Here is a 14,696-nt window from a genome sequence, read left to right on the forward strand (position 1 = left end):
TGCTAATCAGCCTAAAACTAGCCTGAAACACACCCCCATACAACAAGACAACCTTACTTACTTTATCCTGGAGCTAATAGTGTTATCACAACAAGTACCTAGATTGAGTCTCTCAGGCCTGCTAATGCTGAGTTAACATAGACGCTTTAATTCTCAGGTTATATTTTTCTAAAGTTGAGTGTGTAAAATTGTAGAAGCTAAAAATAATTAAAAACATCTAAAAATGTTAGGTCTGTCTCATGACTTGATGAATTTTGAATCACTAAAAATATTTAGGTAAATAGCCTGCAAAGGATCACAAAGAGATTCTTACGATTTATATGAGGTTGTAGTCACTTGCTTCTAAAATCTCTTGCTTCCTAGGTTCTATCAAGTCAGAATGAAAACACATAAATAAAAGTACCTGATTTTAGAAGGTTAGCATTTATATCAATAAGGGACTTTCTGGAGTTCTGAACAGATTCTCTTTCTCCCAGAGAGGAGATCCAACTTCAAAATCTCGCTTCAAATCCCCAAGAATATAAAGAACACAGCTAACTTAGGCAATTTTAAAAAGGTTTTGTTTTTCACTTTGTCTTGCGCGCGAGCACGTGTGTGTGTGTGTGTGTGTGTGTGTGTGTGTGTGTGTCTGTGTGTCTGTGTGTCTGTGTGTCTGTGTCTGACTGTGTAAGCTTACGTGCCCCATACCCAGGCAGGACCCTGTAGAGTAAAAGAGGCATCAGATCTCCCTGGAACTAACATTACAGACAACCGTGAACCCAGCATGTGATGCTGAGAATTGAACCTGGAAATTGGCTGGAAAAGTAGCCAATGCTCAACCCTTCAGCTATGTCTTCAGCCCCACCAATGGTTTTTGACCCCATGAGTGATCCCACTTTAAACTAGAATGTGGGGTTATAATGTAAACATTTAGGATCCATAGGTTTTTAGGAATGTTTAAAGTCTGACCTTCTTCTAACCCTTAAATTACCTTTACTTCAAAAACGCTGGTCTCTGGATGAGAAACAAATACACAGTACCAAGTCCTTCAGTATTTACATCTCTTGACCAGTCTTTCAAAAGGATCTTACAACTCTAGCCTCTTTGATTTAGTGACATTATAGGTGTATAAAGCTTTAACATTCCATGGGCTTAACAGTTCTCATAGCTTTTTAAGACCAAAACATTAGTGTGCTTACACACACGCTCGTGTTACCACCACACTGTAAGACGTACACTGCTCCTTCAAGGACTTTTGGATTAATCTTGGCTAAAGGACCACTAACCTATTGGTCATATATGTAACAATAATTTATAGCTAGTCCATTACAGTTAATGCCCAATTTCTCCTTCTACAATGTCCCTTTATAACAATCTTAGAACAACTCCATTATTTCCTATTATAGGGTAACCATCTTCTGAAGTCTTTAAGATGATTAATTGAATAATTAAAAAATTAGCCTCAAGTGCAAAAACAAAGGTTAAAAAGGCAAAAAAGTACTCTAAAACATGTACCTCACTTTTTTGTTTCTTAAAAATCCTACTTAGACAAAAATGTAATTTCAAATAATTCGTAATAATATCGGGGGAAGCAAGCAACATATTACTAAGGTAATCATCTTTTCTGTCTACCACTGAGCATGAACACACACATACAAACAAACACAAACACACGTAAAGGTAAAGACCTTTTGTTTACTATTTCAGTGAATGACTACCACAATGCTCTTCTGTCACTTTTTCAGTTACTTATCAGTATTATCAACTTTTAAATTTTAAAAGCTACTTAAAACAGAAACATAAAACCTTAATGTTGAGCCAACAAGATAGCTTAGCAGGTAAAGAGCTTGCCATGGAAGTCTCTCATCCTGAGGCCAATCACCAGAACTTTATAGCAGATAAAACAGAACCAACTCCACAAAGCTGTCCTCTAACCACCATGTCAGGGCATGGCATACAAACACCACACAAACACATCTTATATACATATAGGTACACAACACTGGGGAAAACTGCAAGAACACCACACAAACACATCTTATATACATATAGGTACACAACACTGCAAGAACACCACACAAACACATCTTATATACATATAGGTACACAACAATGGGGAAAACTGCAAGAACAAAACACCTCCAGAAAGGAGAAACAGGAGGCGTCTGGGGCCAACCTGGGCTACATGGTAAAACCCTATGTCAACAAACAATAAGCAAACAAGACAAACCCAACTAATAACACTACTTAAAAAAATAGACCTTAAAGGGAAAGGGGAGGGGAGATAGAAAGGGGAGAGAGAGAGAAAGGGGAAGGGAGGGAGGGAGAGGAAGGAGGGAAAGAAGGGGATAGAAGAAGGGAAGGGAAAGAGAAAAGAACCTACTCTTGCTTCTCCTAAGACCCAGAGAGAACTGATACTCGTCAGCACCAATCCACAGACAAATATTTGGGGCCAATCTAATAAGGACACAATAAATGAACTGAGAGGCACAAAATAACTAGCAGAAAAACATCCCAAACATCTTTTAAAACAGGCCAGCAGGATAGCTCAAGTGGGAAAGGCATCAAGCCTAATGGCCTTAGTTCAAGGCCCGGTGGAATGAGTATACTAACTGCAACAAGTTGTCCTCTGATCTCCACATGCCAGCTGTGGTGCTTACATACACATAGGTGCCCACACCTATGGTGGATTTTGTTTAACATTTGTATTGTTAACTGGGTTCCCAAAATTGCAGAACACTCTCCATGTAAGACTTCGTGGAGGATCCCTGCCCCCAGTTGGGTCTGACTGGCAAATAAAGTTGCCAGTGGCTGGGCAGGGGCAGAGGTGGGACTTTAGGGTTTGTGGGCAGGGGGACTGGGAGAGGAAGGGGGAAGAACCGTCATTCTGGGAAAGAAATGAGGTCCAGGCATGAGAGGTACAGAAGAGAGCATGCCAATCATGTAAGAGTGGGCGAAGAGTGGCTCCAGAGACCCCCTCTCCAATTGGGTCTAGGGCAGCAAAGATGGAATAAGATTTTAGAAAGTAATAACTCAGGAGTATCAGAGGAGTGTTGGCTTGGCTATGGAGCTGTTTAAGGCATGTTAAAACAGTATGTGTGTGTGTGTGTCTGTCTGTCTGTCTGTCTTTCATTCAAGAACCTAGAACATTGGGGCGGGTATCAAGGAACCCGTGCCACACTGTGCTGCCGCATTTTGAGGAGAGGTTAATTGACAACTCCAACACACACTCACACACAAATACTTTTTTTTTTTTAAAAGGAAAACTGGCTGGGCTGGCAAACTGAATAGATTGAACAATTTCATCTATGGCCAAATTTACTAATACTTTAAAATACAGTTAGTTGATTCCAAAATATTATTGGGGTTTTTAATTTATCCTATATATTCACTTTATATAAACAGGAGAAAAAAATAAAATTTTACTATATCTATAATACGTTTTTTCACATATAAATCCCTGACTGTTCCACAAAAACATACCAACTTTCATAGACTCACAAAGACTAAATGTTTATTTAAAGTTAGTCTTACTTAAAGTAGAAGTTGAATTCAAACAAAAATTTGCAAGAGTCCAAACATTTTTTCTATTAAATGTCCTCATAAATTCCCTTTTCAGATGTCATTTGTGCTGCATATATATACATTTATTGCTTTGTTTTTGTTCCTTGAGACAGGTTCTTGTTATATAGACTACCCTGGCCTCAATCATAGAGATCCACCTCTCTGTACTTCCCAAGTGCTGGAATTAAAGGCATACACCCAGACTCTGTGTGTGTGTGTGTGTGTGTGTGCGCGCGCGCGCACGCGCGCGCGCACATACACACACACATTTAATGGTAATTTAAGGGAATCTAGTACTGTGCATAAATATACAAAATTATCTGGGCTTATTTTTTTCTAGTACCCTAGCAAAAAACACATCTGCAGATCTACAAAGATAACTCAATGGTTAAAAGTATTTGCAGCTCTTTCAGAGGACCAGAATTCAATTCCCAGGATCCAAATCAAGTGGGTCACTACTGCCTTTAACTAATGCTCACTTATGGCCTTCAAAAACACTCACCTATACATGATATATACACTCATACATGGATACATACATACATACACACACAAACAAATGGATAAATAAATAAATAACAACAGTTGACAAGAAATTAATGAATATACAGAGCTTTAAATTCTACAAGATAGGAATAAATATTAAAGATAAAATACACTCATGAAAATATCCAAGTTATAAGTATAGATGAAAAGGTGTAATAAGGTATCTACTTACAAAATTATAATGTGCTTAAAAAAAAAGAAAACAAGAATAGAAAGGGAGGGGATGCAACTTAAAAATCAAGTAAGGACTGAAACACATAGCTGAGTGGTATAATCTGCTGAGAGTACCCAAGTTCCTAGATTCACTCTTCAGTACCAGAGTAGGTCTAGGGACTTAAGGGGGGCAGTGAGGAAGTAGAGGAGCAGGCCTATTTATTCTTAATACATTTATGAAAATTGAGCCAGCTGTGATAGGATACATTTTTAAACCCAGTACTTGGGAGGCAGAGACAGAGGCAGGCAAATCTCTATGAGTTCAAGGATAGCCTGATCTACATACTGTGTTTTCCAAAACAGCCAGAAATATACAGTAAGACCTACATAATGGAGGAGTGGAGGTTATGAAAGTTTACTTCACAGGGAAAGAAAAGAAACTTCTCTTGTATAATAAATCAACAAAGTAAGCCAACAACAATAGAAGGCTCATGATATATAGGAGAAGTATTAAGGTAAGCTTGAGCATCTAGAAAATTCTTATACAGCACACAGCACAAAAAAACAAGAGACACAAGATGAAAGAAAAAGGACTGGGGATGGAGGAACCAAGAGGATTAAAAACAACAACAACAACAACAAAAACCCAAGTCAGATAAAGCAGACCTAGACAAAAATTCTAGCATTTTTCAACTTTAGTATCTATTTTAAAACTTATTTTCTACATAACTCAGGCAAATTTTGGCTTTCTATATACTACAATGATGGGTTAGTCCAATCATTTCTCTAATTTGTCTCTTAAAATGTAACACATACTTTTTTCTTTTATTTTCAGACAAGTAATGAAGTGCTAGTCTTACAAAGGGGACTAAGGATAGGTATGATTTAGGACAATATGAAACTATGATTTGCAATACTTTTAATAAGAATAACTACTCTCCTTCCAGTAGTAAAAATACAAACACATATAAACATGTAAATGTAGATGCTACTTTTACATTAATTCTGTGAACTAATTAACAGGATACTATATAAGATATTAAACTACAGCAGACAACAGAAAATTCACTCAAAGAAATGTTTCCTAAAATCTACATTATAACCAGGAGTCTTTAAAGAATCTTACTACATTATCACTTCAGTCAATTTTAAAATTTGATGTTAAAATCCAAAGTAATCACTGCAGCACTTTAAAAGTAACTAACACATAAATTTAAAAAAAAAACAACAGAACAAAGCAAAACCTTAGTATAGACATTAATTGGGGAAAAAAGGTTAAATGGTACTTTACCAACAAACATTTCATGAGTAGGTGTCCTAGTAGTAAAAGTGGATACATCTGAAGAAATGGGAAGGTGAACATCACCACTACTTTTTGTGAGGAAAGGATTTAAGCTTGGAATGGCATCATCAACAGCATCTAGAGTAGCAGAGAAAGGATCTGTGCAGTCCAAGTGAATTACAGCAAAATGAAGAAAGGAAGTAATACATTAGTATTGTGATTAGTCAAAAGATGCAAAGTGAAAAGTAGTAGTTATATTATTAATTTTACACACAAATATATATTCATAATCACTAAGATGAAAGAATTAACATATGGAGATAAAGAATTGTCTCCATTAACAAGCATAACGGAGCAGACTTCCTCTCTCACACGAGAAAATCAAAGTCACATAGTTAAATAAGAGAATAACCACCAAAATATTTCTGTAAGGGCCACTCACCTTGTACCTGCTCTAGCTGAGAATACTGGTTCTGATGGCAAAATCTGTTTACTCAAATCATTGAAATAAACGTTTGATAAAGGTACAGTATAAATAAAAGAATAAAGAGTCACTTCAAATTAAGATAAGAAGGTAATTCTAATATTTTTAAAATCCTGTTTCAACAGTTAGGAAACTAAAATAAAATGAATAAAAGATTTAAGGAAAGAGAAAGGACCTCCTAACAACTAAGAACAGATATCATTGTCCAGTCTGGAAACAGCGTTGAATGTCTTGAAGTAATTTCCTACAGAATAACAGATGTTCCCATCATAAAACTAACAAGCTTTTCTCCTTCAAATTTTCTATCCAAAGTTATTCTTGAATTAGATATTTCCTGTTCCTATGCCTCATTCAAGATGTTCTAGCAATGAAAGCCTTTCTTAAGATTTAAACAGTTAACTAAAAGAAAAAAAGAAAGCAAATATATAACATCATACTGTTCTTTGCGACAACTAAAATCAAGAAGATGGTTCTATCAATACCTTCAACTAGTCACCTCTTCAATCTATTGCTGCTTTAAGACGGCAAAAATCAACAATAACCACATAAAGAACTAAGGGTTAGCTAGCTAGCTCACTTACTATATCAGGTACATGTCCCTCAGAGTCAATCAAATCAAGGCAAGCATTCATTAACTCTAAATGTAAAGACTCAAAACCAGAAAAGTCACAAGAAAATAACAGGGGTTTAATTACAAAGCATCTTTAAATAACATTTTTAATTTTTTATCATAAATACTTGACTAGGAAGTTAATATTCCTAGACTATCAATTCACACTAAAAATCAGTTCAAAAGCCAAATTTTAGTAACTACTCAAACATAAATGATACTTTAACATCCTTCTCATGCATAGGAAGGAAGGAAGGAAGGAAGGAAGGAAGGAAGGAAGGAAGGAAGGAAGGAAGGAAGGAAGGAAGGAAGGAAGGAAGGAAGGAAGGAAGGAAGGAAGGAAGGAAGGGAGGGAGGGAGGGAGGGAGGAAGGAAGGAAGGGAGGAAGGAAGGGAAAGAAAAGAAAAGGAAGGGAAAGAAAAGAAAAGAAAAGAAAAGAAAAGAAAAGAAAAGAAAAGAAAAGAAAAGAAAAGAAAAGAAAAGAAAGGAAAAGAAAAGACAGAAAGCAAGTAAACAAGCAGTGGGAGGTAATGGCAGAGTAACAAAAAACAATTCAGAAAAAAATAGCAGTAAACAGTCAGATATATGAAGCTGATTTTGGTAGTCAAGCCAGAATGCAATGTGCAGGTGACCTGGACGAGCTACCTTAAAAGGCATGTGACATAGGTTTTTCAGGTTAGAGTCCTTTGATTCTGTGTCCCTTAGAAGTCAGGGAAGCATGTATCAGTTTGGCAGAACAATTAGTTTTAGACAGTAATCCTGCATACCCTGTCTAAATTGCAACCACCATTATATCATAGCAGCCGCCATTACATTCTGTTTTGATAAGTGTATAAAGGTCTGATTGCTTGGAATAATCCTGCCTCAGCCTCAGTGTTGTTGAGAACACTCCAACCTGGTCTGGTTTTCATTTCCACCAACCATATCAGGGAACCTGGTTTGGTAAGTAAGCACTGGTGCTTACATTAATGCTATCTATCCATTGTAGTTCCTTGTATAATAAGGACATTTGAGTTAAAGAGTTGACTAACAGAATTGGAAGTATCCTTTGAAAATACTTGATGTAGAAGTTTGTTGTTTTTTGAGACAGGGTTTCTCTGTACAGCCCTGGTCAACCTGGAACACACTCTGTAGACCAGGCTGGCCTCAAACTCACAGATCTGTGTGCTTCTGCCTTCCAGGTGCTTAGATTAAAAGTGTGCCTGACCATGGCCCAGTATAATGTATATACAGTTTTAAAGTACATTTTACTTTGCTGAGCAAATAATAAAGAATACGCAAAAATGGAATATGCACTCATGGTAGACCATCAGACAATATCGAGCATTTGATCTATTTGACAAAATGTTGCAATTAATCTAGGCAGTGTTAATTAGTAGACAAAATAATAAGCTCAAACTATTAAATATGGTGATGTTCTGACTATTCTAACTTAAACCATCTCCTAGACTAGCAAATCTCAAAACTTTCCATCTTTCTCTCGTGTGTATAAAGTGTACTTGTAAGTGCGTATATTTTGCATCTGTGTGAGCATGGGTACAGGCCTGAGGCAGACACCTATAGCTCCGTCCACCTCTAGCCAGGCTAGGTTCACTAGTCAGTCTAGCAAGCTTACTCATAAGATCATGTTTCCAGTCAGCATCTACAATCTGAAATGACCACGGGCACCATAACTACCTGACACTTACACGGGTTCCATGGGCCCAAATTTGCGACCTCTGGTTTTCTCGGCAGCAAGTAATTAAACCATTAAGCCATGTCCCTAGCACTCTTAGAACTTTCAAAACTAAATTTTTCCATTATGTTTACTTTCTGCTTTGTCTTAGACAACGTTCTCATGCCCAGGCAGGCTTCAAACTTCAACTGAGTGGTAAAGCATTTGCCTACTCTGCTTGGAGTTCTGGGTTGCAGCCACATTATTAAAAAAACAAAACAAAACATAAAAAAGGTTTTGTTTTGTCTTTTTACTGTTGATGAAATTTTCTTATATGTAAGATTTCTTTATTGTAAATCGGCCTCAATTTTAAAAAAATCCTAATCTGAACATCAAGGCTATAAAAACTTAACCATTTACTGTACTGACTGAAGTCCTCTAAATGCGTCATCATGCAGAAACCAAAACACTGAAACTATTATAAATACAGAAGTGAAATATTTTTATGAGACAGTAGAGATTTAATTCTGTATAAATTAAAGGGTTTATAGTAAATTTCCTTACATGTAACTAAGGTTTTGAAAAAGAAACAGACTTTTATTCCTCCCCTTCAGACTGAGTTTGAGATGGAGTCTCTTTTTGTAGGCCAAGCTGGCCTCAATTTCACAAAGGATCTGCCTCTACCTCAATAGTGCTGGGATTAAAGGCACCAAGCCCAGCATTTAATTTGAATTTTTAAAGTCTCCATTATTCATGTGCATCAAGCTAAATGCCAAGACAACAGGCAAATTATTAAAAGAAATAGCCAACAAAGCAAAATAATTTAAAACAAAAATATATATACACATGGTTACATATAATGCATTTATATAGATTAGGAAATAATTTTTCTGGAACCATTTTCTGAAACCATTATTCCAGACAGATCACTGAAAACCCTTTCCTTAGTAAACATTCCCTCTGCTCCATGAGTTCAACCACTCCAGACACAGTTTTACTTATCATTGTTCAAGTTACTGTTCATGTTATACTTAAAAGGAATTTACATTTACATTTCTTTGAAATGAATATACTCACCTATAAAAATTTTAGTCTAGTCAGAAAAACAACGTTTTAACTTCTTTATTTAAAATAAAGAAGTGCTGCTGAGATGGGTCAGCATATAACGGTACTTGTCACCAAGCCTGACAATCTGAGTATGATTCTTGGGACCTACATTATAAAAAATTGGCTCCTAAAAGTTTTCATCTGGCTTGTACACTCATGTACACAATCAATCTCAATAAGCAAATACAGTTTTAAAATAAAGCTGACAGAAGATTAACTTCTAACTGCAATAGACTCTGTTTATCTGTTTGTTCTATGTGTAAATAGAATTGCTATAGAAATGTCCTCTCCTGTACCAACTGGCCTGTCCTCGCTTTCCCTTGGTATTGATCACTCATTGAAGCAGGACTAAAAAGGAGCCATCAACTATTAGAAAAAGAAAGAGAGAAAGAGAGAGAGAGAGAGAGAGAGAGAGAGAGAGAGAGAGAGAGAGAGAGAGAGAGAAGGCTAATTATCAAAAAATTAAAAATGAGGAAAAAAGTTAAAACTACTTAATTGTCTCACTAATACATTACATTAACATTAAAAATATATTAATTTTTTTCTTTTATATGTATATGAATGTTCTGATTTCATGTAAATATTATGTGCATGCCTGGTGCCTATAAAGGCCAGATTTCCTGGAACGGGAGTTACAGACATTTGTGAGATAACCTATCTGCAGTGGAAACTAAATCTAAGCAGAACAGCAAGTTTTCTTAACTACTGTCCCATCTCTCCAGGCCACACTCCAATATTTTAAAAAAGCAAGTATGAGCTGGGCATGGTGGTATATGCCTTTAATACCAGCAAAGAATTAGAGAGAGGCAGAGATATGAGGATCTCTAAGTTTGAGGCCACCCTACTCTACATATCAAGTTCCAGGACAGCCAGGACAAATTAAAGAGACCTTCCTCCAACCCCCATCCCTTTAAAATGTACAACTGCGATTAAGTCGAAAATATGAATAAAAATGTTCCAAATTCAAAATTTAAAGCCGGGCGGTGGCATCTCACGTTTAATCCCAGCACTTGGGAGGCAGAGGCAGGCGGATTTCTGAGTTCGAGGCCAGCCTGGTCTACAGAATGAGTTCCAAGACAGCCAGGACTACACAGAGAAACAATAAATAAATAAATAAATAAATAAATAAATAAATAAATAAATAAATAAATAAATAAATAAATAGATAGATAGATAGATAGATAGATAGATAGATAGACAGACAGACAGATAGATAAATGAATGAATAAATGAACGAACGAACGAACGAACGAACGAACGAACGAACGAATAAATCAAAATTTAATACCAGGATCTGTTAGAACAGTAAGAAAACCCATTCTGCTGGGTGCTGGTGGTGTATACCTTTAATCCCTGCACTCAGGATGCAGACACAAGTGGATCTATGTGAGTTTGAGGTTAGCCTGGTCTACAAAGTAAGTTCCAGGACAGCCAGGGATAAATAAGAGTAACCCTGTCTCAAAAAGGAAAGAAGGGAGGGAGACCTTTCTACTTATATTTTTATATTTAAGTCTCTAATCTGTTTGTGTCTGTGATTCTATCTGTGAATGTAAGTGTGTAAGGTGGTTGGAGGCATCAGATTCATACAGATAGTTGTGATCTGGCCAACATGGGTGCTAGGAATGTAACATTCTAAGTCCTTGACAAAAGCAGTACACACTCTTAACTACTGAGCCATCTCTCCAGCACCAAGAAACTTCTTAACCTTTAATTCACTTTAATTCAATTTTAAAACAATTCTAAAATATTTATTAAGCTACTTTCTTTAGAAACTCCTCTCAAATCTCAAGATTTTGTTAAACTAACCTTAATGTTTACATAAGACAAAAATTACGTGCTCATAATTCTTAATTCTCTATTCCCTTTGAAATAGATAATTTCTCCTCAAGAGAAACTATCCACTTATCCCACAAAGCACTTATTATATTAATTTACTCATATCTACATATAACAAGAAGTACTCTAAGGGTAGGTGTGATGGTTCCAACCCTGCTATCCTAACACTTGGAGGTGGAAGCAGAAGGATTGCTGTGGATTTGAGACCATCTTAAGCTACAGCATGAGAAAACAACAGGGCTCAGAGTACAGACCTGAGTTGGATTCTTAGAACCTACATAAAGGTGGATGGAAAGAAATGATACCACAAAGTTGTTTTGTGACTTCCATGTGTGCATCTTGGCACACAAGCCCCTACAACAACCACCACAAAGTACTCTCTAGGGTACTAATGACAGATAACCCTTGCAGTCACAGAGCTTAGATTCTAGCATACAAAGCAGCATCTCTGGGCTGGTGATGCAGCTCAATGGCAGAGCATCTGCCTCGTACATGCAATGCTCTGGATTCAATATTCAGTGCCACGCCAGAAAAAGAAAAACACAAAGGAGCCTTGGAGGGGATGGGAAGGGAGAGAGAAGAAAAAAAGGAAGGAAAGAAGCATTAAAACTATATTTTTAATTCAAATGATTAAAGATGAAAATCTATTTCACATGTTGTAAAATTTAATTCAAATGTTACATGATAGCAAATACAAATTTCAACATATTTTATAGTTTTCTTTTTAGCATCATTTTTCTGAAATCTCTTTACAGGAATTTTTGGTGACTATGTAATACATATATACGTACATATATATATAAATACATACACACCAAAACCATGCAAAGGTGATGATTTTAAATCAACTGAAACTGTAAAATAGACATATATTACTACTAAAGTGTTAAACCATGATCCCCTTAGAATTCAAAACCTATTGAAGGACAGTCCTGTTATCTTACAAGTCTAAGTTAAAGCAACATTTAACATAAAATAAGTTAATTACATAAATAAATAAAATTAAAATAATTTAAAAAAAAATACAAGAATTACCATGCAATATCTGGTCACACTTTTCACCATTTGATAACACAATCTGAGTTTTACTAGAACCATCATATTACCTAATAGGAAAACTTTTTCTACACCAAACACAGTAATTACTATCCATTTGAAATTCACATTAAGGGGATATCTCATACTTAAGTTCTTCTTCTTTTATTTAATTTCATCTTCACTAAACCTTATTCCATAATTTAATACTTCATTTATCATAAATTTTCATCAGGAGATAAAAATTAGTTTAATGTAATTTTATTATTTCTCAAGTTCCCATGCATCAAGTCTAACCAAAACTTCTACAAAAAAGGTAAAAAGCTACAATACACAGGGAAGATCGCACACACTATTCAGAACACAGCGAACACTCACCTCCCCACGTACTTGCTACCTGAGGAGCAGCTGACATAGCGTGGACAGATGGATGAAAGGTTGGCTGCTGCAAATCAAGCAGGTCATTTGGCAGCTTAGATGTGCTAGGAAAATATTTTGAAAAGCAGTTTTATTTCTAGATGAACTTAGCTATATTAGTTTGTCTCCTGCCCCCTCCACCTCAAAAATAACTAAATAAGTAAAAATAAAAAATCTAAAAGTGGAAAGCGACAAAAGCCTAAAAAGTCTAAAAAGAGAGTGATTCTAGCCAGCTAACAATGGCATGTTCCTCATTTAACCTAATTCTAAAGAGGCCCAGAAAAATACTTGAGCATCATGTCTTAAGTTTCTATTGAATATGATGAGTCACCTTTCTGGAAAGACTTAATGAGTATCCCCCCCCCCCCCCGCCCCGCCCCAACCCATTTCTTTATATTATATTTCAATTAATAATTAGTAATTTGGCCATATTTTAATTCCTAAGCATAAAAAAACGTAACTTTAACCGTATTTCTATTTAGATAGTATACCAATTACATTATTGATTACACCTTTAGTACTAATTTGTGAATACAAAATCATAAATCAAAGCAAACTCACATACTTTGAAGATTATCTTATACTAAATACTCAGACATCCTTTTGTACCTGTTAGAAGAACTAGGAGTAGAAAAAATGTCGATGGCTGGTGCAGTCATTATCCCCCCTGCTGAGGTGGACACAGGAGAGGCTGCAGTTGTTAAAGAGGTATGCGGTTTCTTTGCAAGTTCTTTTAGCCGCTGTTCCTGTTGAAAAGGGAGCTAAGCATAAGGAATCTACAACTAGATCTGTGGGTACAGACTCTGAAAGTGGACATTGTCTAATTCTGCTTTAATAGCTGAAGGGCGTTCCCTGACTTCTTACCAAGCATTCCATGTGGGTATGAAAAATGAAACTTTGTTTCAGCCCGTAGGACTGCTAACACATTTTAAAACCTAAGAGGTTCATTCATATAATGATCACATCCTATTTGTTCTTCCAAAGAAAATGCCCATACTTACTTACCTTTAGTGCTTTTAAACGAGCCTGCTCTTCCTCTAATGCTGCCTGCTTTTCCCTTTCGTCCACTTTAGTCAGAGATAGGCCAGTGCTTGCCAAAGAAGAGACTGCATTGGAAAGTGTTGTAGCCCTAGGGAAAGAGGATAAAAGTAATTTGGCTTTGTGCTAAGCACTTCATATCCAGAACATAAAATGAAGTGACCCTACTTTTAACAAACTAAATCAAGACTTAAAATTAGTACTTCAAATAGACCTTTCTAACTCAATGATTTAGAAAATTCAACGATTTTAACAATGTGAACTAAAATGCAAAAGTGTGGCTTCCAGAGTTATATATCATACTCTACAAAAAGTATACAACACTGGAACACATAGCCTCTCCCAAGACAAAGAAGCAATAGAAAAGAGAGTTCACATTCCTAGAAGAGTCCTAATACAAAAACAACAACAAAACTGATTTGGTTTCTCATAGACGCTCCTATGGCAATCAACACCCCGGCTCTTGACCACACCAAGTGTGAGCACCGGAGTAAGTCATCTTCATCTAGGCTTGCTTCTCCACACTAACACTCACAAAACCTACTGCCCAGGGGACGCCAGTTCCTTGAAAAGGGACACTGACTTCAACTCAGCCATCAGTCTGTGTGGCACCTCCTTTCCTTGTACTTGTTACCTCTGACAAGCCAGAATCTCTTTTCAAACCTATTGCACACGCACAATTCATTACCTCTCACCTTCCCACTTTGTAAACAGTCATCCATACTAAACCATAAACCTACATTAAATTATAAGGGAAAGAACTACACATGGCCTTAATGGAAGTCATATAATTATGACAGAACTAAAGAAGCCAATCATATCAAGGCATGTGACTAGATATTATTTTCATTACTGTCTTATCAACTAGTCGAACATCTTGGTAATTATACTACTTCTAAGAACCTACTATAAAATGAAAACCTTGAACAAAGTATTACTTAACAACTCATTAGTGGACTTTCCCCTTTGGAATTGGGGGTGGGGGGGGCGT

General features: G+C 36.3%; 1 protein-coding gene across 17 annotated transcripts in view; it reads right to left on the reverse strand.

Moving 5' to 3' along the window:
- Picalm (phosphatidylinositol binding clathrin assembly protein) overlaps nucleotides 1-14,696 on the reverse strand; it is a 78,515-nt gene that overhangs the window by 19,812 nt on the left and 44,007 nt on the right. For 9 of the 17 annotated variants that reach the window (XM_052158999.1, XM_052158953.1, XM_052158936.1 and 6 more), the window contains 4 exons: nucleotides 13,673-13,796; nucleotides 13,277-13,413; nucleotides 12,629-12,732; nucleotides 5,534-5,683 (listed from right to left, as the gene is read on the reverse strand). In XM_052158999.1, the coding sequence (XP_052014959.1) occupies nucleotides 5,534-5,683; nucleotides 12,629-12,732; nucleotides 13,277-13,413; nucleotides 13,673-13,796 (515 nt within the window). The remainder of the gene's footprint in view (nucleotides 1-5,533; nucleotides 5,684-12,628; nucleotides 12,733-13,276; nucleotides 13,414-13,672; nucleotides 13,797-14,696) is intronic. The other 8 variants (XM_052158994.1, XM_052158986.1, XM_052158978.1 and 5 more) reach the window with 2 other exon arrangements.

This window comes from Apodemus sylvaticus, chromosome 1, assembly GCF_947179515.1.
Source record: "Apodemus sylvaticus chromosome 1, mApoSyl1.1, whole genome shotgun sequence".
NCBI lineage: Eukaryota > Metazoa > Chordata > Mammalia > Rodentia > Muridae > Apodemus > Apodemus sylvaticus.